Below are 27,850 nucleotides of genomic sequence, written 5' to 3' on the forward strand. Positions count from 1 at the left end.
TGATTTTTAAAAATATACTTTCAAAATGAAACAGAATGTAAAAAAAATAGTGCCAGTGAGAGCCTGGTCACCAGGGACACCAAAGCCATAATTAAAATATATGTTAATAAAAAGGCAGTTGAGGATCTGTGCCAGTCTTCCTCAGGGATCCTTTATGTTAACACACTCTGATACTGTTACTGGAAAACAATATTCTGAGCAGATACATTTAATATCTACAGCTATTAATAGTTACAGGTATCTTAATACAGTATTTACATCTTCCCAAATTCAACTGTCCTATCTCTGGGTTGCAGAAGAATACTGGGTTAAGAAATTCAGATAAAGCCAGAGACAATTTTTAAAAACTGAAAGAAAATGCTCCTTATTTTTTATCAGAGAAAAACATTTCTGCTCCATTCAGAACAGGCAACAGTACAATTCAAGGGTAAATCAGACGCAACTACGACAAATGCCTGAATCCTTTGCTGCCTACGGCTTAGTAGCTATTTCATTTTCCCTAGACTTGAGGATGGGTAGGGAAGAAATACTAGAAGAAAAACTGATGAATAGAATTAAGTCATGTTTGGAGAGTTTCTCATTTCTGGCACATTACCTTTTCTTCCTCTCTTCCAAGTGCCCTCGTTAAAGAGAATTTGAAACTTTTCCCTTCCCCAGAGACTCAGATTATAATTTATTACTTATCTGTTATCTACATTTTATTTTCCTGAAGAATAAACCTACATCAACCTGACAGTTGTGCTGAATGGCAGTGGTTTATGGACCAAGTAATTTATTTATTGTAACTACAACCATATGTTTTAACCTGCTACAAGATCATGAAATACTTCCCATCAATAGTCAGTCCAAGTTAGATTTCTATACGGAATTGCTTAATGTGACTGTACAGCATTTCTGTACTTCAAACAAACAGTGTGAGGACGTAAACAGCAGTTAAATGTATTCATGCCTTATTAGACACAGCTGCACAAATGGGCTGTCGTATTTCATTAGAAAATACCATACAAGTTTTATGAAATGAAGTACCCTTCATTTCTGCAGGCAACACCACTACTTTAAATTACAGGAACACTTGCAGAACCATATGCTATTTGTTTTAAAGGCACACAAAGGAAAACAATCTGGGATGAGGTGGTGCAGGGGGCAAATCCAGAAGGAAATTTAATTTTTTCTCCTATGCCTACCACAGCATTCTTATTAAATATACAAAGGAGTAAACACAGAATCTACAATGCTACAGAAGCTTCAGAATAAGGAAATGCAAGTAATTTCTAGGCATGGAGCAAGTACTTCCTTCTGCTTTTTGGGGGAAGGTGGGATCCAAATGAGAATCAAGCAGTCTTATTACACCAGTGTGTCTTGTATCAGCTCTCACACTGCTCTGCACCAAGCCAGGAACACCACAGTCAGCAGACAGCTTTGAGCATAAATCCACTTTTTCAAGGTCTGTGGTGTGCTGACTTTAATGTTCTTCTGCTCAAAGATGGTGCCATGGGGTGAAACAGGGAGGCTTCTGAAGAGGCATCTTTTTACACCGAGAGTCCCTAAAGAAACTTCATGGCAATGTAAGGTAACTTAGCTGAAGAGACGTGAACTGGACAAAACCTAAAGAAAGACAACCCCTAGAGGAAAATCTCTCTTCATTTCCCAAGAAAACTCAGGAATGTGTGGGAAACACCTAGCTGGTTGAGTCATTTGTCTGTTACACATACCTGTGGGAGAGCAGATATAGTAGTAATCTCTTGGATTAAATTCTAAAATTATACACCTCTCTAAGAGGGAAGAATTAGAGCAACAACTCTGTTTTAAGTAGACCTAACCGGTCAACTCCAAAACAATGCCTGGCAATAAGTACTGGCAAGTACAGATTTGATTTTAAAAATTATTCTTCATTACCTACTGCAAAGGTAAAATTCCACTAGTATTTTGCTGGCCAAATCTGCATGCTGCTTTCAAATATGGCTTGCTTTTCTAACCTAGAGAAGGAGAGCTGAGCCTGCCTTCTTTGATGGAAATGAGCAAACAATAGCACTCAAGTCTATACATCTATAAAAAATTAGGTTATAATTTATAATGAACAAAAATCTACCATGCCTCCACAGCTGGACCGAGCCACAATCAGCTTGTTACGTACTAGTGTCTTTTTGTGTAGCTTCCTTTGGGGGTGGGGTTTTCACTGAAAACAACAGAGCTCTCTGTGTTCTCCGACACACTGCCAGTTCCACTTCACCACATAAAAGACGAAATCTTAAGTCAGAAAAAGAAGTTAAGTCCTAGACCACCCTGATCTCAGCTGGCCTGAAAGCTCACCTTGTTTTCCATCAAATAAGTAAAATCAAATTAAAGAATATACATTTTCCTACTGAAAGTAAGTGCACCTCTATGTCTATGCATGCTCCATGTGCCTAGAAATGTCTGATCCAAGGAAGCGTGGGGGGCCTGTTGGAAGTTAATATAACTCATCAAGGTGGGGAGATTAACAGTGGCAGCCCCACTGTTAATTTTAGATATTGCCCACAGTAAAGTTTTCACTAGTTTTCAACTGTGTTGTTTCTCTGCTTTCGCCTTGCTAGTCTGTAGGAAATAATCAAGTATATCCTCCAAAGGAAGGAAAACCAAACTGACAGACTAATATAATCTCACTCAAACCAATATATACAGCGCTGGCACTACCAAACTGGTTTGCAGATAAGAGATTTGAGAGGTGATTACTGCCTTGGAACTAAGACACACAGTGATGAGCAGTTCCTAGGAATAAAGCTCTAACTGTACACTGTGCTTTGTGGTGTTGACTTCATTATTATTACAAGAGCATGTGTTGGGAGGGAGGACACAGGGGCTGTAAAATTAAGGCAATGCTTATTTCCTTAAAGACTACAGTATAGTTACTGAAAGCAAAAAAAATCCAAAGGTAAACACAGTCTGGCTCTAAAAAGAGGGTAATATCCAATTACAATTATTAGCTAAGAAATCCTACATATCATCTCAAAATAAACCCCGTGCCTTTCTAACCTAGCCTATGACAAGCTGAATGAACCATTTTGACTGAAAGCATTAAAAAAATTTACACCGAACAAGTATTTTTATCAAATAACTATGAGTAGCATAATGAATGAAATTGATACAAAATAAAATGCTAGAATACAAATGGAGCTGTCTACTTTCCCATCTCTATTCATATATGACTTTGCCTGCCAGTAACACTCAATTAACATCAAATTGATGAGCTTATTAGCAGAGGCTTAACACCACAAAAACACACTTGATTCAGTACTTAGCAAAAGCTTGACAATTAACTTGTCCATCAGGAGGCTGATGAATGGGCATTGCTAATGGGATTTCTGTGGTTAAGAAGCAAAAACATGAACTAAAGGAATCTGCAGTCTTACACTGCTTACCTGTGACCACAGAAGCCACATCTAAAAAGGCATTGCTTACAAGTGCCTGCCTTCCAATATAAAAGATGCTGCGGCCAAGAGTTCTGTACTCCTCCACTGTGTTGGATCCAAAATAATGCATGCCGTTTTTCTGCGGGTTAATAAGCCATGACACTTGTCCAGTCTATTGGAGACAATGGCCATGTAGGAAAAATGCTTTTTAAAACACATTTCATGTAGGACTTGGCCTTTTTTTTTTTTTTGTGAGGGTGGTACCAATCTCCTTAAGAAGCAGACTCTGGAAAACTGGAAACCAGATCCTGTATCTAAAGGAAACCAGGAAGTAGGCAACTCTTATTGCTGGAGCGCTGTGTAGTGCAAAGAAATGCAACAGAAGCTTTGCCTCTTGGAGCACAATTGTCAGTGTAAGAATAAATGATGATTTATTCAATGTTGTTAATACTGTGTCTCCTCACCACTCCTCTGCATACACTGGCAGGGACTGAGGGCACCTGCCTTTTGGCACAGTTAATATTAACTCTTACAGAAAGTAAGGGGTTAATGTTACATTTTAAGGAGAAAAGCCACAGAGGAGAAAGAATGGCTGACATTCTTTCAGCCATGAAAGACATGCAGGGCCCTAGCTCTGCACAGGGATTCCCAGGACTGGGGAAGGACTCTGGGTTTCACTGGTGGCGAGTGTGCATAGGACACAGAGTAATGGCTTAACCAGATAGCAGCTGCCATGTAATCACAACACGCTATCTAAAAAACTGGCAAGCACGAGGTATTCATTGCTTAAATCTCTAACAAGAGAAAGTGCATTTGTCTAGAGGGGGTGAGAGTGGTTTTCTGCTTTCCCCCCTGAAAAGCTGGCTCCTATTGCAATAATTTATACATTGGGATTCTTTTATTTTACAATAAGTATTCTGGTTTTGTACACAGAACATTAATTTAACAGTTCCAATTGACTTAATATGTTTAGCCTCTTCCCACAAGGCTTTAAAAGTTTTACAGATGTTGACATTTGTACATTTAAGAAAGCCATTTCTTCATTTAGTGGTTCTAGGTGACCTGTGTCTGGATACAAAATATTAGCCCTTTCACAGAGTGAGGGAGGGACATCTTTGTGTTTTAAATGAGAGCCATAATGGCAATACTTGGCGATATTCAGACCAAATGCAAACACATTTCTTTGACAAGAATACTGAAAAATAGCCTTAATTCCCATGTGATATGGTAGCCACACATAGAAGAAAATAATTTATACACACATATAAATGGGTTTACTTGTAATGGTGTTGACTACAGTGCAAATGCAGCAAGTCTATCACACAGACAGCTAAATAAGAACTAACGGTAAATAATTTGGAAGCTTAAGTAATTGATACATGACTGTTTTCACTTCATTAACAAATTACATTTGATTGTTTAATTGGGTAAGACAGAATGTGTATCAGCGTCCAAACTGCAATCTCATCCAAAAGATACCAAATTCCAGAGGATGACCTTTGCAATCACCATGGTATCATGCAAGACTCCCACCAAGACAATTCATTCCATATGTAGCTTTATGTTGAAAAGTAACTGAGCTAATTTCAAGATTTATTTTTAAAATGTAATATCTCTAATTGTGGGCAGCTAACACTATGGGTCTTCTTTCCAAACACTGTTGCAATATCTCTTCTGAAAAGATCAACTGATCAACATTGTAGGCCACCAAAAAGATAATTTATTGCACTGAGCTGAGTTATGTAATTATAAATTACACATAGAATAAGCAATATAAATAATAACAAGGAATGTCACTGATCTTAATCTAGTCTATGTGGAAGTGAAGGTCTCTCAATAGCTGACCTATGAATTATTTATTCTTGCAGAGCAAGAGCAAGTACTACAAAATCTTTTCTATTTTCTCACTTTCTAGTAAACTGCTTGCTTCAGCAGACTGAAGCCCATGCTTAAGCTCTTGATTTACACCAGTTTAGAGTCAATAAATTTACCTAGTAACTACTGTATCCTGTAGAAAGCTGAGCAGTCTGAAAACTACATTGAGTTCTAGGCAGGGAAAATTTGTAAGCTCTCTTAAGAGTTTTCAAATTTATTGGCAAAGGATTCTGTGCAGGCATGTGTGTGTGAGGAACGCCTAACCTATTATGTGCAAATAAATACTAATGTCACCCTTGATCAAGTAATGAGTCGTGTACCTTACATTTGTAAAAATGGTAGAGAATCACAGCACAGGATGACTAACACCCCAGCTATCAGATCTTGCTACTGAAAAATTAACTACAATATAAAATACTCAGCAGTACTGAGATTTTTCCACTTGTTTTTTCCTGAGTTTGAACGCTAATATTCCTAAGAAAACGATGTAATTGATGAAACTCATAACCACTTTCTGCCAAAAGGAAAATAAAAACATTGGAATGACATCTGGCATTAAGTCTGTTTCCTTAAAAACATGTTTATACTTTCTGTTTCTCAAGACACCAAGGACAACAATAAAATCTGTATTCTGACAAATTTTACAGCACCAGATTAGTACTAATTAGTACTTTGAATTTTAAACATGAAAATACTATACTGTCAAGAGCTCTCCACCTAATTTTATGTACACAGCTTCCACCACCAAAGTATTTGACTTACTTGTATTACTACCAGGAGTGACTAAAAATTCCAGTTGCTTTTGCTAAAATGTTAATGTTCTCTTTTTTTATGGTAGCTGAAAGGACTTTAAGTCAGATAGGCATCATAAAGGTAGTTATAGCCACTGATCTACAGGATGAAACTGTGCATGTGTTAACAATTTTTGGTTATGGATTGATTTTGTGAACTTGTTTCGTTTGTAGGTTTTTACAGAATTCTTTATTAGGAATTTAATTCAAGTTACTCTTGAGATTATGTGACATTAATCAGTATCACAAAACAAAATTTTGACAGTTCTGAGATCTAATGGTAGCATCAAAGTTTTTACATCAATGCTGAAGCTGTCTAATTTCCCAGGAAATTGTGAAATGTTGGACAGCAGGTGCAAAAACTCTGTGGCACAAAAAATCTCAAGAAGCAAGATTTCCCTCTCCAACACTATAATAACAATAAATTTAATAATCTTTCAGATACCCTTATTTTTGTCAATCCAGCTATTCTAAGACAACAATGCTGGTATTTCTGCAGTTTTGGAAGGAAGTTTACCCCAGACATCTTAAAAAAGAAGAGAATGTCCTCATCCTAAAGAAGAAAGACAGCTTCCTCTTTTGGGAAAGGTCACTGGAAAAAAACGTAATCTTGGAATTTAAATGGTGGGCATATTAATGAAATAGACTTCTACTCAGTATGACAAGTAATTACTCTTAAATCTTGAGAATAAGTTATGCCAGAAGGATTCAGCAAATTCTAAGAGGCAGCACCCAACCTCAGCAATTTTAGAGTAGTGCCATTCAAAGAGGAACAACACTTTCCCTTGGGGCACATTTATGGTCCTATTCACACTGTCTGCTGGCTAGTTTTAAACTGAATTTGGAGGCAGAAATCCCATACTGCTTAATAAGCCTGCAATAAAGATATACATTTTAGAGGAACGGGGAATATAGCTAAAATGTATGGAGTGGCAACACTCTTTCTTACTTTGCAGACCTTCATTCAAAACCAAACTTTCTTGCAGGTGTGAAAAACTTCATGAGCCAACATAAGTCTGAAAAATGTAGAGATTTTAGTTATGACAAAATAGTAGAAGTGGGCTGTTTTGACCTCTAGCAGACCATTTTTTGAACTGAGTACTTGCAATTGAAAAGGGTAAATCAAGGAACAGAGAGAAAAAGAAAAAACCAAAAAGGTTACTCGGTGTAATAGTTAGACTAAAGGTTTCTTACTAACACAGTGTTTTTTTCTGAAAAGCATGAAATAGACTAAGCAGAGAATCATGAGAGTCATCAGAGAGATCCAGTAATGATAGAAATTCCAACACTGTGCAGATTTTTTTTTTTTTTTTGGGAAATCTGAGAGTCTAACATCAACTGTTTTTACTGCATTATCTCCTTTAGCATCAGCTGGAGTCTGACATGCATCCATCAGCTGAAAATCTAGAACTCCTACATTGTCAGAATCTAACAATATTAGTCCCAGTACATCTTTTACAAGCAGTTGTCTTCCATGCTGTTCCAATATACAATAGAAACAATACTACTTTCATGTTAAAACAAGTACTTTTTATTGAGGATTCTTTAAGATTTATTATTTTAAACTATATGAAGCATAAAAATATGCTAAAGAATTTCTCAGTAGTAATGCTGAAACAAAATAACACAGCACCAAATTTAGTGCAGTGTCCTATGTACCAACCATTCACAAAGTAATGTCCTGGTTGAATTTTTTAACATAAAAACATCTCTAATGTCTTCTGGCTCTCAACACTTTGCTCTCCCGACAAACCCCTGTCAACAGCTCAAAGACAGGCCACACACTCAGAGCAGATAATGCTTGTCAGATTTTGTCTTCCAAATAGAGTCTATATAATTCGAAATAACTGTTGTTTGAACTACTGAAAACAAGTATGTGCTTAAGGAACAGTTACAAATGTTAGCCTAGAAAGTTTGCTTTGGCTAACACAGTTTACCTTAATATGATGGGTGGAAAGCAGAGGGTATAATCCAAAGCCACCTACGATTATGAGAGTGCTTGTTAAACATTTCTTTTTCATGAAATATATAGTTTGGTTGTTCCTTACCTCTGTTTTCCCATTCCCTGCTGTATTACTGCATGGCTTTTATATAGGCAGCTGTCTGTTGTTGTGAAAACTATGCTGAGCTTGCAGCTTTATTTTAATTCTAAAGCTGAACTGGTTTTAAGATGGAACATAGCCAGCCTCTGAGAAGAGCTATGTGACACGACTCACTGTGGAAGAGAAAAGGGGACAATGGGCTGTCAGTCCCATCCTCTACAGAAAAACTAAAAAATGGCTAGAATTAGTTTTTTACCTGAGGTGTGGATTTTTCTTTTTTTTTTTAATAGAGAAAGAAAGTTGCCTATGATACTCAAAAATATTTCAGTCTTAACAAGAGACAATAATTTTGAAAATGAATTTAGACAAGAGCTTGCTATTATCTAAGTTTTGCAGCTTTTTGCTTTCCAAACCTTGCAGGAAGCCATTGACTACAAAACTATGAAGTATGGGCATATTCTTCTTGAAGGACCAGTGGCTGTACCCTGCTGCCAGAGACCATGAGGAGAATCAAACTGGTTGGTTGTCCTCGACACCTGATTTTACAGAGGTATCTGGTTTTCACTCATTTAAGGCTGACTCATTAACTTCATTAGGAGTTTGCTCATCAAGACATGCCTTTTGCTAGGGTTTCAGAAGATGGTTAAAACAATAGAAAGTACAGGAAGAAACATATTAAGCCTTCTGTGAACTTCAGCAGAAATTAGCTTTACTAGGTTCCTAGAAAAAGCTCCTCCTTTGTTTGGTACATCTCCAAAGGTTAGTAGGATAAAGTTCAAAATATCACTAACTCTTAATTTCCTGAGAGCAATCCAAATGTGATAGAAAATGATATGTAAATAATCCTGTGGTCACAAACAGGATGCCATAAAAAATGTGGTGGTGGGAACAACTGAGGGTAGATGACAGTTTCGAGCAAGAGAAACCTCACTCTCTTGGTGCATGGAATTTCCAACTCAGAAAATTACACAAGTTTTACACTTACCTAGTAACAAACTCCTCTCTGCATCTGCTTCAGCACGTTACCTCAAGAATGATGATAATAATGATAATAATGATAATAACGATAATGATAACAAAAATCCTAGGCAACGTCAGAAGTTGTAACTTCTTGAAACTTCATATAAATGTAAAACTGTCACCCAATTCAGATTACTTACATGCTTCACCTTTAATGCCTACTCTTTTGTTTACATAATTTCTTAGACACAGCTATAAAACAATAAATAAGTAGGTTCCCATTCCTTTTTTCCATTTGGTAATAAGAAACAGCTCCTTAGCAAGACATCCCAACGCACTTCCTCATGAACAAATACAAGCTACAGAATGCAATGGGAAATCAAACCATTAAACATAACGTGTACCTGCAGAAGTAATCGCTCAAAGGCAAGGAAATTGTCCCATTTGGAAGTCTGGGGGTGCTTCAAAGTCTGGACTGTGGCCAGCACAAGCTGCAGAAGACCACAGTGGTTCTCCAAGGCTTTGAGATTGTTTCGGAAAAGCTGAATGTATGAGCTGAGCTGTTCTGGGGTGACTCTGCCTGTAGAAAGGAAAACAGAACACAGCATTCAGTGGAGATAAAGGCAAAACTAAATTTTTTTAATTAGAGTGAAAAGGTTATAGAGAACTTTAGAGGCCTCTCCACTATGGGCCTGATCTTAGCTTTGCTGCAATCACTGGGAGTTTCAGCTGCAGCAACAGGTCGGGACAAAGACTTACATCATCCATGAAATGTGCCTTGAGGTATGTAATATGGCAGGTTTTTAAAAATGTACAACAGATGGTGACATAAAGTATAATATTTTTGTTTTCAGACAAAGAGGGACATTCATTTCAGCTAGGGAAATAATATTTGATGACTACTTCTAAACAATCTTTCTGTTTTTACCAGAAGTCCAATGGGAATTTGTGAGCTTTTTACCTAACAGCAAATTCAAATCTTCTCACCACTTCCCGAGGGCGCATTTTTTGATTAGTCTTGACTCAAGAAACAGATATAATGTTAGTGACACAAGGAACTTATTTCTGGAGCTCTTCTTGGAAAGAACACTTCCAAGGTGTGACCCTTCAGTTTCTGACATGCAGTAACCACAGCATGATTTTGCCAGCTGTTTGAAAATAAACTCCCCAATGCCCATACACAGTCCTGTAGATCTCTTCTTATTAGAAGAGCATGAGGGGCACCATTTGGGTCTGATGAACACTACAGGATTAGCTGCTGCTGTTCCATCCAACATTAAAATGCCAGCTGAACTGCTCAAGCAATTTATATTTTTTAAAGGATCTCTTTCAGGAAGGAAGGCAGCTCATCTATCTCAAGAAAATCACCCCAGATGGCAATTACACATGCCATCAACAGGCGGGCAAAAACGGTGTCAAAACACCATCCATCCTGGCTGCAAGTCTGGACTGTGACCCAGCCCAGGGCTGGTTCCTGGAAGCATCTGCCTGTAACAAGTCATCTTCCTCAAGCAAACCAGACCTAAAAAGCAGGGATATATGAGATAGAGTGAGGAGGATCCTTTAACTTAAATAGGACAGTCTTTGGTGCCAGGGAGACATGAGGGTGTCCTGATGCTCAGTGGTTCATAGCTTACAACACTGATCATTTCAGTCAGAATTTTTCCATAAAGGAAAAAATCTTGTGAAAGTGCCACTGTGTTTCTTCTCTGTGTTTGGTTATATCATCACTTAACAAGGCTCCCCATCTGCCTTCATCCTTTCAGTATCATCTAAATGGCAAATAAATTATTCCAACAGCGAGTAAATGTTGAAAGCTCTGCCTCTTCGTTTCAGTGATATCAAGGGCAGTCTTTGGAAGAGCGTTTAGATTTGGGAAAGCTGCTAAATAAAGCGAAAACACACGGACTCTTTATGTGAATTTTAATGGAAAGCACCAAACCAAAAAGTCAGCAAATTAACACACAAATCAAGCTGACACCACTCAGTGGGCCAGGGGGCTGACAAAAGGCTTCCATGGTCAGCCCACATAGGCTAAAACAGCAACCATGGCCATGTGTGTTTTTAGACTAAACACTGGAGCTTTCAGTCTTGTTTTATTTCTTTTAAAGCTGTGTCAGGCAGATTTACACGGTGATTTGAAAATGTCAGTCCATGATGCCTTGCAGCATACCTTTGATAATGACTGCATTATTACCCAGAGCAGTCCTGATATATTGTAGCATATTCAAAATCTGATAACTTGCTTCAATTGAGAAAACATGCAGTTGCTAGCCCTTCCCTCATACGAATCAGAAAAATAGGAAGGCTTTTAAGACTTCTGATTTCAATTAAAAAAAAAAAAAAAGTTTTGTTCCACATTGTTTCTTATGAAAGCGAATCCAGATGAAACACTGGATCAGTGTGAGAGCCATTCAGCACCATTTTAGATAAACAATCACATTCTTTCCCACCCTCAGAATACCACCAAAAGAAAGTCCAACACATATGTAAGTACAAGGAGAATCCTGATCTTAGCAAATCATTAATAAAACTTATACTGGCATTAAGGAGTGCAGCATCTCAGCTGTGATATTTACAATACCCATAGAACCACTCAGATCCAGGGTTTGAGAGTTCCAGCCAACATCTACACAGCAATCTCCCTGGACAGCTGGCTGATAAATATAGTTCCAGTATTCTACTATTCCAGTAGCTGAGGAAAGGAATTTGGGAAAGTAATTGGTGGTAATCAGCAATTAGATGACTTTTCCTGAGGCCTAAATCCTCATCATCTTCCCTGCTGCTTGCTCACAGAGGGAGATTTCAGCACAACAGACTACTGTTAATCTAATTTCAACCCTACCAGCCCTTTGGATAGTTGAAGTCCCTCTGTTGTTTTAAATAGTTTCATTGCAATGTTGCAGATAGGTCCTAAGAAATCAAGAAGAGTTATTTTTCAACCACATCATGTCTCAACTGTCATTTTGTTCTCTTAAAGCATATTTCAAGGTTCACAGGCAGAACATGACAACTACTGGCAAAAAGACTTTAGTGCCAGTGTCTTGTCCTGCTCTCTTCTTCTGGCTTCATCACAGTCATACACTGCTCCAAACCCTAAATTCATCACAGACAGAAGTCTGTGTGGGCATCAAAGCCTGACTTGTGAGAAATACATTATGATGACAAAGCACTTGATAAATTTTTAAATTCCTAGATGTGGAAAGGAAAAGCTTGACTCCAACCACTGTGAAGGGATTTAAAAATACTGGTAACCTTTTTGCACAAATGCCAGGAATTCCATATTGTCCAAGAAATAACCTTTGCCATTAACAGTTATCAAGCAGAATGTGTGAAACGGGTACATTTGTCCCAAACTCAGTCAACTACATTAAATCCCAGTACAGGACTTGAAAAATGACATCTACTGAAAGCAATATTAAAACAAAACAAAAACCAACCATACACACACACAAAACCAACTACAAACCTCAACAACAATAACACCACCAAAAATCACCCTAACACTTTGAAGCCTCATGCCTCTTCACAAGTATAAGAGGGATGATAAAATCAGTAGGTAGTCACTGGGAAGTATCACAGTAAAACCCAAAACTTAACAGAATATAGGGAAGCAGGGAAGAAAAACAGACTGATGATGTGTGGGAACTAATTCAGCTAAAACACAATGAATGGCTAGTTTGGCACAATTAACATATTTGTGCACTAAATAAATAATCTTGGGAAACAGAATGAAAAAATAGTGTAGGGAATAGACTGGATATTACAGAAGTAACAGCAACATGACAGACTAGTGACCAATCTCACTACTGAGGGACCTGTCCCATCCAAAACACACTGAACATCAGTGTGATGAAGCAACCCTGTGTTTTAGGGCTCTGATAAATGGAAGATAAAAAGTAAGATATAACAGAGACTAGACTAGCCTAGGAAAAGAGAAATCTAACATTTGTGTCAAAGAAATGGTGAAATTAGCAACCTTATTTAGCTGACGTCAAGAGTGTGAAAAGTTTCAGGACAAATGTCCTAGAAAAAAAAATTTACATCACACTTAAAAATGGGATAAAATGCAAAATACATTTATCAAAGAACATCATGTCAAATTGATATGTAAGCAATTAATGAATTAATTACAATGCTATAACCATGTTTGAATGGGAAAAGACTAGGATTACAAGAATTGTAAAATACATAAGAAACACTCAAAAACAGATGACAGGTAATATGCAATAGAGAAGTACTAGAATACAAAAAGAAAAGGTAAAATAAGTGTTCTTCTGTGTGCTTATACTTGTTCATAGTACAAATTTTGGTAATAAATGGTGCCAAAACAGGTGCTATCATAAGCTTGTGGAACATCATTAATATGGAGAAAGAGCAGCCAGCACATCTGGATTGCTTTGAGCATTGGACCAATGCAAGTAGGATGAAATCTAACAGTATAAAAATGATGCATTCTGAGGCTAGGGTAAGAGCTGAAAATGTGGAGTTAAAGCCTGGAAATGACAGAAGGAGGAAATAATGTCTAGGCTGCTTCATTGTAAAAGAGCAGGTACATTTCTTTTCAAGTGATACAGCTGTAGTAAAAACAGAGGCCATAGAATGCTTCAATATGTAGAGGCCACAGAAATGCCTCAATACAAAGCCTCTCCCTCTAGGAGCACTCTGTGCAGCACAAATCACTCCCGTTCCTGGAAGTTTAACTCAAAACTGTGATGCATGCACAGAGAGGTCACTATAACAATTAGGATGATGGAGAACTAAAGTTAGGAAAGCAAAACAGAAATGTCTGGCTTATATGGGCTCCCTGCATCAGCTGGAACAAAAAATGAGGTTTCTTTGAATGCATAAAAAACATTTACATGAAAGTTCAATACTGGTACTACAACCAGTGAGGATAAATAATATGTTAATAAATTTACACAAGACATTAAGAAACATCACTGTATCAATCAGTCTTCCAGTATTGGAGGCAAGAGTGGATGCAAACAAATGTAACTTGTTCTAAAGTGAAGTTTGTTGAGTGTCTAATGAACAGCTGCATAATCCTCACAAGACTTAATTCAATATAAATGGTCCCCTTCAATCCTTTATTCCTATGATAATAAAACATATTGGTTGAACTCCACCTCCAACTTTCAAGAATTCAGAGCAGATCCCAAAAGAACTGCAGAACAACTTTGCCTACTTTTCAATTACAGAAGGTGTTGCTCGGTTTTGCTTTTGGTTTTTTTTTAATAATTAATTGAATAAATAATTAATTGCTAAATATGAAAACAACAGCACCAAATATCAACATTTTCAATGTTTTACCATATAAAATATATGCAGTTCATAATACATGTACAAATGGTGACATGCACAATTAGTCTGAAAGGAGGAAGTATTTCTGTTACTGGCAAAGCAGATCGCTCAACATAGACATACTGTAGCAGAAATTACCAGCAGCTCATATTAAAGGTCTGTCAAAAATCTGGGTTTGTGTAGTAAGAGTACACTGAGTGGAACAGAAAGACTTTCACCTTAACAGTTAAACAAAAAGTCAACTGGACAAACCACATTTATAGACATTAAGACACAATTTACCAGTATGACTTTTTTTCCATTTGAAATTAATGCTGCAGTCTATGTAGTGCAATGGAGGCATTACTTCAAGAATATAACTATTTTTCAAGATGAATTTATTGGTAGAAGCAATTTTTTAAAATTCGGAATCCAAAAGTGCTTATGCATCCAATAAAAATGTATGGATGAACAAGGTGTTTAAAGAGCAAAGGTCAGAATTATCAATGCACTGTTCCGAACATCCAGGCCTTATTTGATTCACATAACACGTAGTTAATTATCTCCATAGGGACAGGGAAACAAGTAAAGAGGAAAGTACATTTTGCGACCAAGCGAGTAAATCAGCGGATGCTCTTCCAACACTGCAGGAACCGCCAAATACACACAGCTTTTAACTTTGTTCAGTTTTAAGCAAGAACACAGAGTTTCACTGGCTGGAATCCTTTTGCTGAGGTCCATTTTCCACTTGAAAGAATGAAGAATAAGAAACAATCTTGGCATGCTTATGCTTACAGATGAGATTTTTCAAGTCAGTAGAAGGCTGAAGAAATCCAGATAAATTGTTTTCCTTGTCCACAGTGTAAGCAACATAGACCTATCTCTCCCAGTAGCAATGCTGGATACTTGAGAGGAATGTAGAAAGCTCTTGTACTCCACAAAGCCAACTGGGCAACTGTGCTGCTAAGGGAGCTGGATATTTGACAAACTGAGTTAGAGCAATTGAGCAGGGCAGATGATGCCCCTTGTATCTCCTTGTTAGTCTAATTTCCAGATGTTGTTATTAACTCCAAATTCTTTTGTACTTCTTGGGAAGCTTCAATAGCAATCCTTAACAACAAGCGCCAGGAAAATAATTGAATCTCAGCTTTTGTTTAGCTTACTTCAAAAGTCATCTGGCCCTTAAACTGTTACTAAAGAAAAGAAGAACATCAGCTAATCCCTAGTTCTTTGGAGAGAAGGAAAGTAGGCCAGTTTGGGATGCTGTTTGGCTGGCTTCTCCAGAATAAGGCTCTGGAGCTGAAGAGCTCTAAACCTTACAGCAGCCTGAAAACAGATGTCTCAGGCTTATTTCTAACTGCGCGCGCTCACCTCCTGCAAATGTGAGCCCATCAGTCCTGGGGTTTATGGTCACTTGGAGGCCTCTCCCTTTTTTCTGGCAGAAACACCAGTACCCAGATAACCCCATGGTCACAGGTATGAGTACAAACAGCAAGTCCCCACTAGAGCAGTGCCAGGATAAGTCCCTTTTGGGAGTCTGAGCAGTCCCTGAAGTAAACCCCAAAGTATGCTGCCAACAAGGCAGGGGCGGGCTCCTGCTGCCTGCCCCCACAGCACTGTGCCATCAAGGAAGAGCTGTGACTGGCCCTTACTGACTCCATTCCTCTTGCCACCTTACCATCTGCAGAACACAGGCAGTGGAGGTCAGCCACTCTTTCCTGTCTGTCATAGACTTTCTAGCATCTCTCAAGACCTTGAGGGAGGCAGAGCCTGCCACACCTCACGTCTGAAGGTGTGTATTGCAGTGGCTTTCATGGAGCCACAGACAATGGTGACAACTACACTAATGTTTAGCAAATTCTGGAATAGAGGCATATACCCAGGACAAACAAAGCTGAACTTATTTACTACTCAGCTAGCACTTGCCATGTGAGCTTGAACATCTAACCTGACTTGGCTTCAGTCCCATCAGCTCTAGTTATCCCAAGAGCAGTTCATTCTGCATCACTAGATGTGTATGGTATCATTAAATCCTTGTTTTAACACTGTTCCTATAGAGCCCAATTATATTCACATAAGTGCCATATGTTTGCTGTTTCAGCTTTCTCTCCTAGTAAGTCTTAATCTTTTATTACAAAATAGAAACCACACTTAAATACCCGTCTAGTTGACTATTCTTTTGAAATTCTTTTACATGTCTTAAAACAAATAAAACCAAATCTATTAGGTGGGTCAAATATAGCTAAAGCACTCTAATACAATCATCAAGATTTTTTATAATTTTTTTCTTTGCTGTCCCTTCAGAACTTTGTTTTTAAATGTTATGGCCCTTCAAACTACTGTTTCCTTCTTTGTGTACTCTACCATTCAGTTTTCCCTCTTCTGATTGTTAAGTCAGTATGAAGAGAAAAGTAACAATCATATCTAGCCAGTGTCTACAACACTTTTAAAAAATACAATACTACAATACTTTTTTAAAAAAAGAACTGTGTGAATAAGCAGGTGAAATCTTGTTTTCCAGAATTAAGCTTCTGAAGGGTTATCATCAATATTAAACTTGTAATTTAAAACTGGCATACCAGAGTTTACCAAATACTCCTCAAAATCCTGAGTAAATATGCATAGGGGGTGGATTTTATTACTTAGTTTTTACCACTTCCACCAAGTTAATAAATACAGAGTACTAGGCCAACTCCCAAACAGAGAGTCTCCAGCCCTTAAAACCCAGTAAGCCCTGGAAACAGTAATTCACTGTTTCTGCAAAATGACTTGAAATCGACAAATTTGGCTGAATCATATCCAGAACACTTTAAACTTCTCACAGAAATGAATCAACTTGTTTGTCTTAAAAGCAACATTTCCAAAGGAATGTCAGGTGGCTTGTGCATGTCCTCATTTAGCCCTACGACATATGTTCTCAGACACTGAAGCCCTTCATTGTGTTCTTGGCACACTGCCCCAGAGAGAAGGAGGTCATTGTTCTTCTCTGGTACACTATTCACAGGACTTATTATTTCTCTTCTAATTTCTGGAAGACTTCTGCAGCTGAGAATATCCCAACAATCATTTTGGGTGGTAAGCAATTAAATAGGGATGGAAAACATGATGATGTATGAGTATGTACATATGTAATTCACCATGTCTCTGGTGTAACAAGTCATCCTTTGCGAGACTGAACGAAGAGGCTTGCACAATTATACTTGGGGGAAAAAAAGCATTGGGCAGCCCACACAGTTGTACTGAATTGCCATGTTCCACCTCAAGTTTTACACCTACAGACGCTGGGAGCACACCAGCACGTATTTTATCTTTGCTTTAAATCCTTTGGCACACGCTCTTCTCGGTGGCACTTCGCTCCTTTACTTCTACATCGCTTTCAGCCACTTGAAGTTTGTCCCCCTCCTTTTTTAAGGTAAGCAAATTCTAAAGTCCTGTCTGTGATCCTCAGACACACAAAGCACATCCCCTAGTGCTGATACACACAACAATGCTCCACCAAAGTGCAGGTGCCACGTGTTCCCACTGCATGCCAGAATCAGCATCTCCCAACCCACACTCATCAAGTCTTCCTTGTGTAAAACACAGTCCTTGTGGCTGATGCACCCTACAAAATGAAGGTATCACAGCACACATTACAGCAAGTTCTACCTTATTTTCAACCAGGCTGCTTCCCCACAGATATAAAAGAACAGCAATTGCAGTGAATTTCATTTTCTGAACGTGAAGTATTTTATTTTTCACTCAGATACAAAGAGGCTTAAGGAACCTGCTCCTGTATTTTTAACCACATCTTGCTTATCACAAATGGTCAGTCTACTGTATAGTGGGGTCCTTTTAAAAAAAAAAAAACCTTCAAATTCAAAAATCAAAATATTTACTTTCAAGACTGAGATGATACAATAGAACTCAATATCAGCAAAAAATAAAGAAAGCTTAGTTAGTAAAAAAAGTCTGGTGTTTACCTGAAAAATACCCTCCAAATAAATTTAGGGAGAGAACAGAAGATGGTAATACAATTACTTCTTTTCAGGAAGTTGCATTAGCATTCATAACTGATACATTACACATTTATGTGTGTGTGTGTGTATAGATATTTTTTTTCTTTTTAATCAGCTTATTTTTACACAGAAGGACTTTTGATTTAGCTTTATCACAGGTGCTCAAAAACCAGAAGAAGCACTTCAAGCTTTTCTGGACAATTTGGTTTGTTATGTATAAAAGTTGTTTGTTTAGATATGTTAGAAGCTGATTTGTTTTCACTACAGGTTCCAGAAAATGAACAAGTAAAGTTAGTTGTGAAATCCTGAAAAACAATACCAGTTGCCAGTATATGTGCAAGTAAACGCTATTTAAATTTTTAAGCCTTTCACTCAAAATCATTTTCTCTTGATTTAAACAGCACAAAATATTAGTAATGACATGGATTTTCATTAATCCTTTGTTTCAAGACTTCACAAATGTTTATCTGCACATCAATGTTTACTCCTAACTATCGTGAACATCACTGAAATTGTCTAGAGAAAGACACATTAACATAGGCTTTTCCTTATACTTTCATTAAGACAAAAATATTTCATGTTGAAGTTTATATAAGCTTCGCAGTATGACATTAGGAATAATACAAATAATGAAATTACATATTTACAGAACTTCTGCAAGAGCAACACTTGTGTTTACTTTTAAATTTTTAAGAATTATTTTCAATTCTAATCACAACCAGACACAGAAGGAGACTTGGCCTCATGTTTATATTTCAGTGTTTTGGCTTATTTTCTACAAAAAAGTTGATATAAAAGTCATGAAAAAATTAAAGTTTTATCCAAAAAGATCAAGGATCATAGAAAGACTAATGTCACACCAGTCCCTTCTTAAAAGTAACAGTAAGGTTTGCCAAATAGTTCTGCAGCCATGTGCCAACCACAATTCAATCAAAGAAAACATACCACCAACATATTTTTCTGTTTCCCATCACTGCACAGGGTTCTGTGTTTCACTTCCATCTGCTGTTTCACAGCAGTGAAGTGCAAAGTAGATGAAGTATGAGACACAAATACAATAGGCTTTACAATTTTATCAGGGCTTGAACCACTACTCACCTTACACCACAAGAAACTACTTAGCATGCAGTACATTATTCACAGAACAATGAGAGACAATTAAGACAAAAATACCTTTTCTGATACTTTGAAAACTAACTTAACCTAAGCTATTTTTGCAAGAATATGAAGTCTCAGAATTAAAGTAAAAAAAAAAAATTCAACAAGACCTTAGGGTAAAATGTGGTATTTAGTACTTCAAAACGAGCTGAAAGTTTTCTTTAAACTTAAATCAAGAATGTTTACTCTCAATATTACACTTCTTTTTTTAAGGTAAATTCACACAACCCATAATTAAGTAGTCAAAAAACAATCAAACAAAAAAAACCCTAACTCAAACCAACTCACAACACTCAAAACAAATTTGAAGAACACTTGATCTGCTAAACAAGAACAGCTAAAAGCCATTTAAAGTCACCTGCAGGGAATACCTTCCTAAAATACGGAGAAATTTTGCCTTCAAATAAACTTCTTGCAATAGAGAGGCTACAGAACGTTCCCCAATAATTTTTTTTTTTTAATTTCAATACTGTTCTGGGTAGTTCCAGTTTTGGATTAAACTCTGCTTACCTATTCTGCTTAAAATTTATTTTTGTTATGACTGCACTTCTTCACATGATCAATCTCAGTCTCCTTCTATAACCATAGCATGCTTCCTTGAAGAATAGGGCAGGACCTAACTCCCAGGATTCCTTCCAAACCCATTCTCAAAAGTCGTGGCTGTTGTTGCAGTAGCAGAAACCAGTGGGATTGCACATTCCAAACCCTTCTTTTCATCTCTACAATTCAGATGACGACTTAGTACTTCAAGGTACTTTTTCTTCAGACAGGGTGTATAAAGGACACAGATATTCAAGCATCCATTTTTTAACTCTCCTTACCTCAGGTGTATTTGAGTGTGTACATTTCCCAGAAAAAGAAATCCTGCACTTTGAGGGTCATATTGATACTCTGCCATTAAAGATAATACAAATCAGTGAACAAATAACAGGTAGACATGAAGTGGTGTTTTCCCCACTTCATAAAGGAACATAACCTACTGAAAGACAATTCAGTAGTCAAAGGAGGGGAGGGGAGCAAGGAAAGGTAAGAGACAAATGAAAGAAATCGATAAGTTGTTAAAAAAAGAAAAAAAAAAAACCAGAAAGAATAATTGACTGAATCAGGTGAACAGCTACAAGATTGACAGATTGTTAAGACCGGTGCAGAGTAACCAGACAGGCTGTGGAATTTAGTGGCCAGCACTCAACCTACCTCATTAATATCCAAAATCCAGCTGAACAAGGTACAGTGTATCTAGTCTAACTCTTAAGCTGCCATTGCTTTGAGTAGGAGGTTAGACTACATGAACTTCAGAGATCCCTTGCAACCCAAGATTGTTCTACAGTTCATCCCTATTTGTTGATATCCCTTAGTCTGTGCTATGATGGAAGCAAGTTATCAAAAAGGGCAAAATTCCTTCCAGATCTTCTCAATCAACTTTATATGAAGTAATTGTTCCTCTAGGATGCACTTGATAAGAAAGGATTAATAACTGTGCTCTTGAAATGAGCTTTCTGCCACTGCCTTATCTTCTTCTTCTTTACCACCAAGCTTCTGCCACACAGTTGCCTCCACACCAACAGCTGTTTCCAAGCCCAGTAAGAACTCAATTCAATCTTCAACCTGCACAGGATTCACACCAAGAACATAAATACTTGCTACTCATAAATCACATAATTCTTTCAACTACAGGAACCTATATGTACTAGAAAGGAAAAAAAGGCTGGAAAAGTTGCAAAATATGCTTATGGATGTCTCACTTCACGTAGTTCCAGTTATTTTGAGGTGTGCTTGTTTTTTCTTTTGAGTAACTATTTTAAGATCTCAAAGATGCTATTCTGAGTATCAGCAGGTAAGAGTGAAAAGAAAATGAACAGGCATAATATCCAGCTTGAAAGAAGTATAATGATTAGCACAAAGATGGTTCCTCAGCTGGTGTTGCTCCTAAACAACACTACATGCTAATGCAGTGTCACCTGTTGATGAAAACCAAACTTCTGCTCATCAATGTCTCTCCATCTCAGCTACTTTGTCACATCTCCTGAAAAACAGAGAATTTTGTTGGTAGGAATATGAGTATCCTTCATCTTTTCTGTTACATCTAGTGAGTTATGGAAATTAAGTGAAAAGTTTAGCTGTTTAAGAAAAACAGCATACTCTCTGTACACGTGGAGCTTGGAACATTTCTGTCCTAAACAGGCAAACCCAGATGACTACCAGAAGATGGGATCTATTTAGTTACTTAGGTGAACCCTTAGCAGGGTTGAAGCCCTGAACTTCATTCAGCCTGTTGTAATACTGCAAAGTGAAACAGCCGTAATATCAATGTCTTTCTACCGTTCTCAATGTGGTAAATACTGTTCAGAATCCACTTTCATCAACAGTTACCAGGAAAAGCCTATCCCCACAACACTCAAAGTACATTCCCCTAGAAATGCAAAGGCCTATACAGAAGCCTCCGAAATAGGAACATTTCCAAATTTTACAGAAACTTGACTTCAAAGTCTTCAAAAGCATTTAGCACACTGAGAAGCAAAAAGCCTTCCTGCCTCCGGGGGTGAATGATGCAACGAAACATCTGCTATATTGACCATCACTGAGGTTGGGAACATTTGCTTCAGGTCAAGACTAAGTTTTTAGCTGCACTACAGGGAAAAATCAGGAACTCACTATTGCAATAGGCTGGGGAAAAAAATCCACTTGGCTAGAAAGTCCACACTGCAGGACTCCTGTTACTTTTAAAGAGACAAAGAGCAGACTAATTTAACCTAAGAATTGCCTGTTCAGGATCCAGGCTGTACAATGGAAGGAATTCAGGTCTCAGAAAAGCAGCATTCCCTCTCTTTGGAAAAATGCCCTGAGATGATCAGGGAGCCCTTGAAGGAGCAGCGTGAGACCCACTATTAGACATTTGGGACACCTCAGGCTAAGCCAGGCCAGTGTCAGTTGAGTTGGTACAGGAAGCCACTCACTTCATGAGGCTGCCTGGAGGAGAACTTGGGCTGCTGCCTTACTGATCCTGCTACTTGCTCTCCCAAAGGATTAGGAAACCAGGTAAACAGGCATCAGAGAGACATAATAAGCATCCCTAGAACAAGCCTACAGTACGATGCCTACTCTGCAAAATGAGGGGCCATAGTGTCTCCAAACCCAGCTGCTATCCAGGTACTTACCACTTACAGAGACATGCTGCAGAACGGATTCAAATACCCCACAGACCACACTGAGCTCTGCAATGATGACCTTCTTTCTACTCCCTTGTAAGGACCTTAAACTCAGACTGGTGCTGTCTCACTGCTTGCCTCCATCACAAAATTGTCCTAATGGTTGGCCAGGGTGGATTTTAGATAACCAAGATCATACTTCTTTTATCTAGAAAGATATATATATGTACTTACCTACCTTATTAGCTCATCATCTTGGCTGGTAGCTTTTATCCTTAAAATTTATTCCAGAAATGTATGGTATTGAATATTTTGGTCTCATAAAGAACAAACAGCATGTTAAACACTGTTGCAGTCCAGTGCAACTCTTCATTAAAAAGAAAATAATGCACATTTTATATGCTTTATGTTTTTAGATAAAAGTATTGATCTAGTGCATTGATTCTGTCCATTTTAAGTTATTGCTATAAACTCAAAATATAATTTCGTATTGTCACATCTTCCTATTTCAACCCAAACAAATAAGAGTTCAATTGAACCCATACAAACCACCCCATCTGAAAAAGTTACAGCATTCTTTTTTTACTTCTCAAAGTCTAAGGCTTTGCTAATTTTATAGTGAGCTCGATTTTTAAAACTGTGTTTGTACAATTCAAATGGAAAGAAACCAAATGGCTTTTCTCCCGCTAACAAGGGCTTGTGTAACAGCACACTGCGCTTTGTTTCTGTTACTGTACCAGTGTTTCCACTTTCACCAGTCTCCATGCCAGCAAAAAGACACAATAAAGGAATTCAGACTCAGTCAAGGTTTACTGTGTTCTTTTCCAACAGAAGGGTAAGGGTGTTGCTAAAGCCACAGAAGAACATTTGTAGCAAAATTTTTACCACTGCCAAATACTATGCTAATAGCAAAGCTTTCAAGGAGTCAGGGGCGGCCATGCTCAGAGGATGATTAAGATATGCATCAGATGTATGAAGAATGGAGCAGGAAATTCAGGAATGGAAAAAGCAGCGCTCTGCTGCTCGAGAGCAGCTTTGTTACACTCACTTACTAAGGGATGGGCACAAGTAATCCCTTTCCAGTATTTACAGTTTCACTTAAATTTAGGACAATGCCATAAATCTTGCCCAAAAGCTATTAAGACAATCTTTTCTTCAAGAGCTTTTCAAAAGGGTATTTAATTCTTTAAATAAAATACAATTTAAATGTGAGGATTTTTATTATGTCAAAATAATTTACACCTATGTATTTCCACCTACACAACAGGACATCTGACCAGAATCTGGCAAGTATTTACCAGCCCTCATCTGGGTACATAACACACAAATGCAAATACCTCAGAGGAAAAATGGAGCTGATGTATTTCTTAAAAAGTGTTGTTTGTTTGCTTCGGGGTTTTTTGAAGAGTGTGTGTGTAGATAGATTGGCATGAAATATTTTAATGCTTCTTTATTTAAATGATATCTAGAAAAGGAGAGCTTCACCTATTTACATGCAAACAAATACTTCAGACATCCTCACTACCACTTCCCTTGATACAACTAAAACAGTGAATATGCAAATCAAGAACACCTGAAAGCAGAGCTCTAATTTACCCTGCTCAAAAAATGTAACCATAATTGTTGTATCCTTTATTTCTCTTTTTTCTCCTTCATCAGATTTCTTCTCCTCTCTTCCTGCTGATCTCAATAGAAAAAATGGAGTTCCCAATGGCCTGCAGACATTTAGAGGTGCTGGAGAGAAGACATGTGTCCCCTTCTACAGCTTTCCTACTCTCCTTCCTTCTCAGGAGGAAGAAGACACATTCAGAAGATATCAGACAGCAAAGGCTTGAGCTGTGTGTCCTCCCAGAACTGTCATTGCTCCTGCCACACGCAGGAGGCAGAGAAAGAGGAAAGGTGGGCATCAGGCATATCCCCTGCAGGAAAAACAAGGGCAAGCACAGGAACACCTCAGAGTAATGAGCAGCCTTTCAAAGCCCAGAAAACAACAGAATTTCTTTTCCTTTCCCTGAAAATACAGAAACAGGATGTGATTGAGTTTCCCATCACTGCAAAGGGCTCCCATGCTGCCAGTGTCACAAGTGATGCAGTTTTTCAGGCAGGTGGCCACTGCAGGAGGGCTCACCTACACCAAATGGAATGCAAAGCTTTGCTTTCAAATGTAATTCACTCCTTATTTCCAAGGGAAAAAAAAAAAGGCAAAAAAAGAAGTACTAAGGAAAATACTCTTACCATCTGACACAGCTGGTCTTAGTAAAGAGAGTAAGAGGAAACTCATGCTAGAAAGTCTCTGACATTTAATATCAGGGCCATAAAAAACTCAGAAAATACCCTAAGTGTTGAGAAAAACAATGTGCAATCCACTGAGATCTTCCAAAACAGGCAGAACCTGAGGTAAAATCATAAAAAACTCAAGTCTAAATACAGACCCCAGTGAAAGCATTTCCCTTCTCTCCAGCCAGATTTGCCTCATAGCACAGCTGCAGTGGAAGGAGCATTTCAAAAAACACAGCAATCAGGACCAGAACAGGCCACTACGATTTTTTGCTTCTCAGCAAATGCAGCAGTTGATAAACAGCACAATTTCCAGCTTCCCTACAGAAAAGCAAGATGTTCTGCAGCATGGTGAACAAGCAGTGAATGCTGTATACATGTCCATTTTAAGAAGTCATCAACAAATATGTGTCATTGCACAATATGACATCTGAGTGTGAGTTTCAGCTTTTCTGCATTTCTGCTCAGTAAGAAATGTTTTATTTTGGTTACTGTAGTGCCCCCCTCTCCCTGTTTCTGCTTTTATCCCTGTTTATCATTTACAAGACTACATCAAACTTTACTTCACCCCTTCAATTTCAACTACAAAGTTAAGACTGTGAGTCTAGTGCAAGATAAACATAAAATTCACAAAGGAACAAAATTCTGTGAATATTACTTTATGCTACATTTCAACAACAACAAAAAAATAAGGAATTTGTTTCACCATCAACTCCTAATGGTTCCATATAGCACTGTGTCGGGCCCATGTATGCAAGACATTCAGTGTCAGCTACTGTGATTAAAAACTAGGTTACTGCAGCCTTCACTGGATAGCACAGGAAGGGGACACACAGGAAAGGCTAATCTAATCCTTCACACAAAGGAGCAAAGGTCACAGATGGATCATTACCCCTTGAAGACAAGAAGTAATTACTTTTATAACAAAGATTAATTATAACATTAATAATAATTGCTTTTAAAGTGTATGTTACAGGAAAACAGTCAGGGCTTCTTAACATTATTATGGTGGACACTCACACACATATTAAAAACTTAAACAAGATTTTATTGTTTACTGAACCTTCCCTCCTTCAGACAAATTTGTAATAGCCTTTTCTGAGCTACTCCTTTTCCATTTCTTTAAAACAGCTTATAATATTTATGTTGCAGAAATCTAGTATTTCTGATTAATAATCTATTACATGTATGCTCTAGATATTTGTAAAGACCATACAATATCTTACATGTTATAGCTGTAAGGAATTCATTAGTTGGCTGTACATCTAATTCTACAATATCTTGGCAGTTTACTCTGGAGTCACAGATAAAAGTCTGTTACTCTTATTCCATGAGGACTTTTCTCTCTTGATGAAAATTTCAGCAAGAAGTAGACCTAAGAGCATACACAATACAAAAACCATTGCTGTATAGAGGCAATACCAGTTTTTATATGCCTAAAATATCAATTTCCATGTTTTACTGAGTATGGTACATGATGAGAATGAGGTTCTAAAAGAGCTACTGCATGCCATTGTGTCTTAATCTGTTTCTATAATATTTTAAAAAATTGAGGTTTAAAGTGTGTCCAGACATGGATTTCAGCTTAAACTCGCCTGAGACAGGCAGCTTTACTTGACATAAACCTCATTACCTATGTAATGTAAATACTACCTAAAATAATGTCATCATACGCAAAAGCTGCACAACTTCAGTTGCTATTGACAATGTCTACTTTCAGGACACAAATCTTGCTAACGTTTTTAGAAAAAATTCTCACGTTCTGTAAAATAAAGACAAGTAGCATTGCCATTTACATGCCTTTAAAACCCTCCTTCTAGAAGGCCAATGCTTTGCCATGGTTCTCAATCTTTTTAAGGCTGTTGAATTAAAAAAAAAATGTCTCTCACATACCAGAAAGATCCCATGGTAGCCATGAAGGCTACCTGAAACCTGCTGACAAGGATGGGGATGAACCAAGAATGGGTGGGTTTTGCCCAAGAGGGTTATGTGGAAAAAGAGAAGCTGGCATCATCTTTCACATTATCACTATGTAAAGGAGACTATTGTCACATTACTCACCCATGCTCATCTTAATAGGTAAATTTTCTCTGCTTGCAGCCTCCACAAGGTGTCTCCTGGCCTCCATCACAGCTTCCTTTTGTTTGAGGTTCATGAAGGACTCCCAGAGAGCTTTGGCAGCTGGATCACTGTAAGAAAATGACACTGTTACACTAAACATTGCTTGAATAATGGAGTAAACTTACATCAACATTTATGTTTTGAGATGAATGCTTCTACTTACTAATCTCTCAGGTAGGCAGGATACAGACAAAAATAAAGTGATATAAAAGCTTGATTATTCTTAGCAGAACAGTTGCTACAGTTTTACAGAAAAGCTAGATTTTTTTGGTACCAATTATAAAGCATTAGAATTCACATATAATAAATAAGCATGTCATTCTAAAAGTAACCACTACTGTTCAACCATGAGAATATAAGAAACAGTCCAAACTTCTTCAGTTATTAAAAAGCTGTGGAAAGGTTGGGCTCTTAATTTCCCCACTTTGGGATGTAAAAAGTTGGTACTGCCAATGCTGAAGGCTGTTGCTCTAATTTTGATGAACTACTGTCACTTTGGGTTTCATGGATTCTCCGTATGTGAAATGAATAATCCATAGCTGAAATTAACTGTCCTTATGATTTCTGTAATTACAGATTTCCTTTTTGTTGTTGCTGCTGCTAAACTTAAATTAGGCATTTGTGCAGCTCATCTGCACTCAGTTCCCTGTCAGCCTTCTCCTTCCTCCAAGACACTGCATTTGTTGCTAGTGTGAATGAATTCCGTGTTCTCTCAGTAGCAAGGGAGGATAAGGTAGGAAAATCCCTTGCTTGGAGCTAAAGCCACACATTGGGATTAACTATGTTCATTTTTTTAAATGTATTTTTTGT

The 27,850-nt window shown here is 37.7% G+C and overlaps 1 protein-coding gene across 1 annotated transcript in view; it reads right to left on the reverse strand.

The window, feature by feature from the left end:
- The window catches only part of SCFD2 (sec1 family domain containing 2), a 184,140-nt gene that overhangs the window by 127,000 nt on the left and 29,290 nt on the right, over positions 1-27,850 (reverse strand). Inside the window, exons 3-4 of the mRNA XM_068186699.1 lie at positions 26,981-27,108; positions 9,462-9,637 (exon numbers count right to left, since the gene is read on the reverse strand). Coding sequence (XP_068042800.1) covers positions 9,462-9,637; positions 26,981-27,108 — 304 coding nt within the window. The remainder of the gene's footprint in view (positions 1-9,461; positions 9,638-26,980; positions 27,109-27,850) is intronic.

This window comes from Anomalospiza imberbis, chromosome 4 (genome assembly GCF_031753505.1).
Source record: "Anomalospiza imberbis isolate Cuckoo-Finch-1a 21T00152 chromosome 4, ASM3175350v1, whole genome shotgun sequence".
In the NCBI taxonomy this organism is placed as follows: domain Eukaryota; kingdom Metazoa; phylum Chordata; class Aves; order Passeriformes; family Viduidae; genus Anomalospiza; species Anomalospiza imberbis.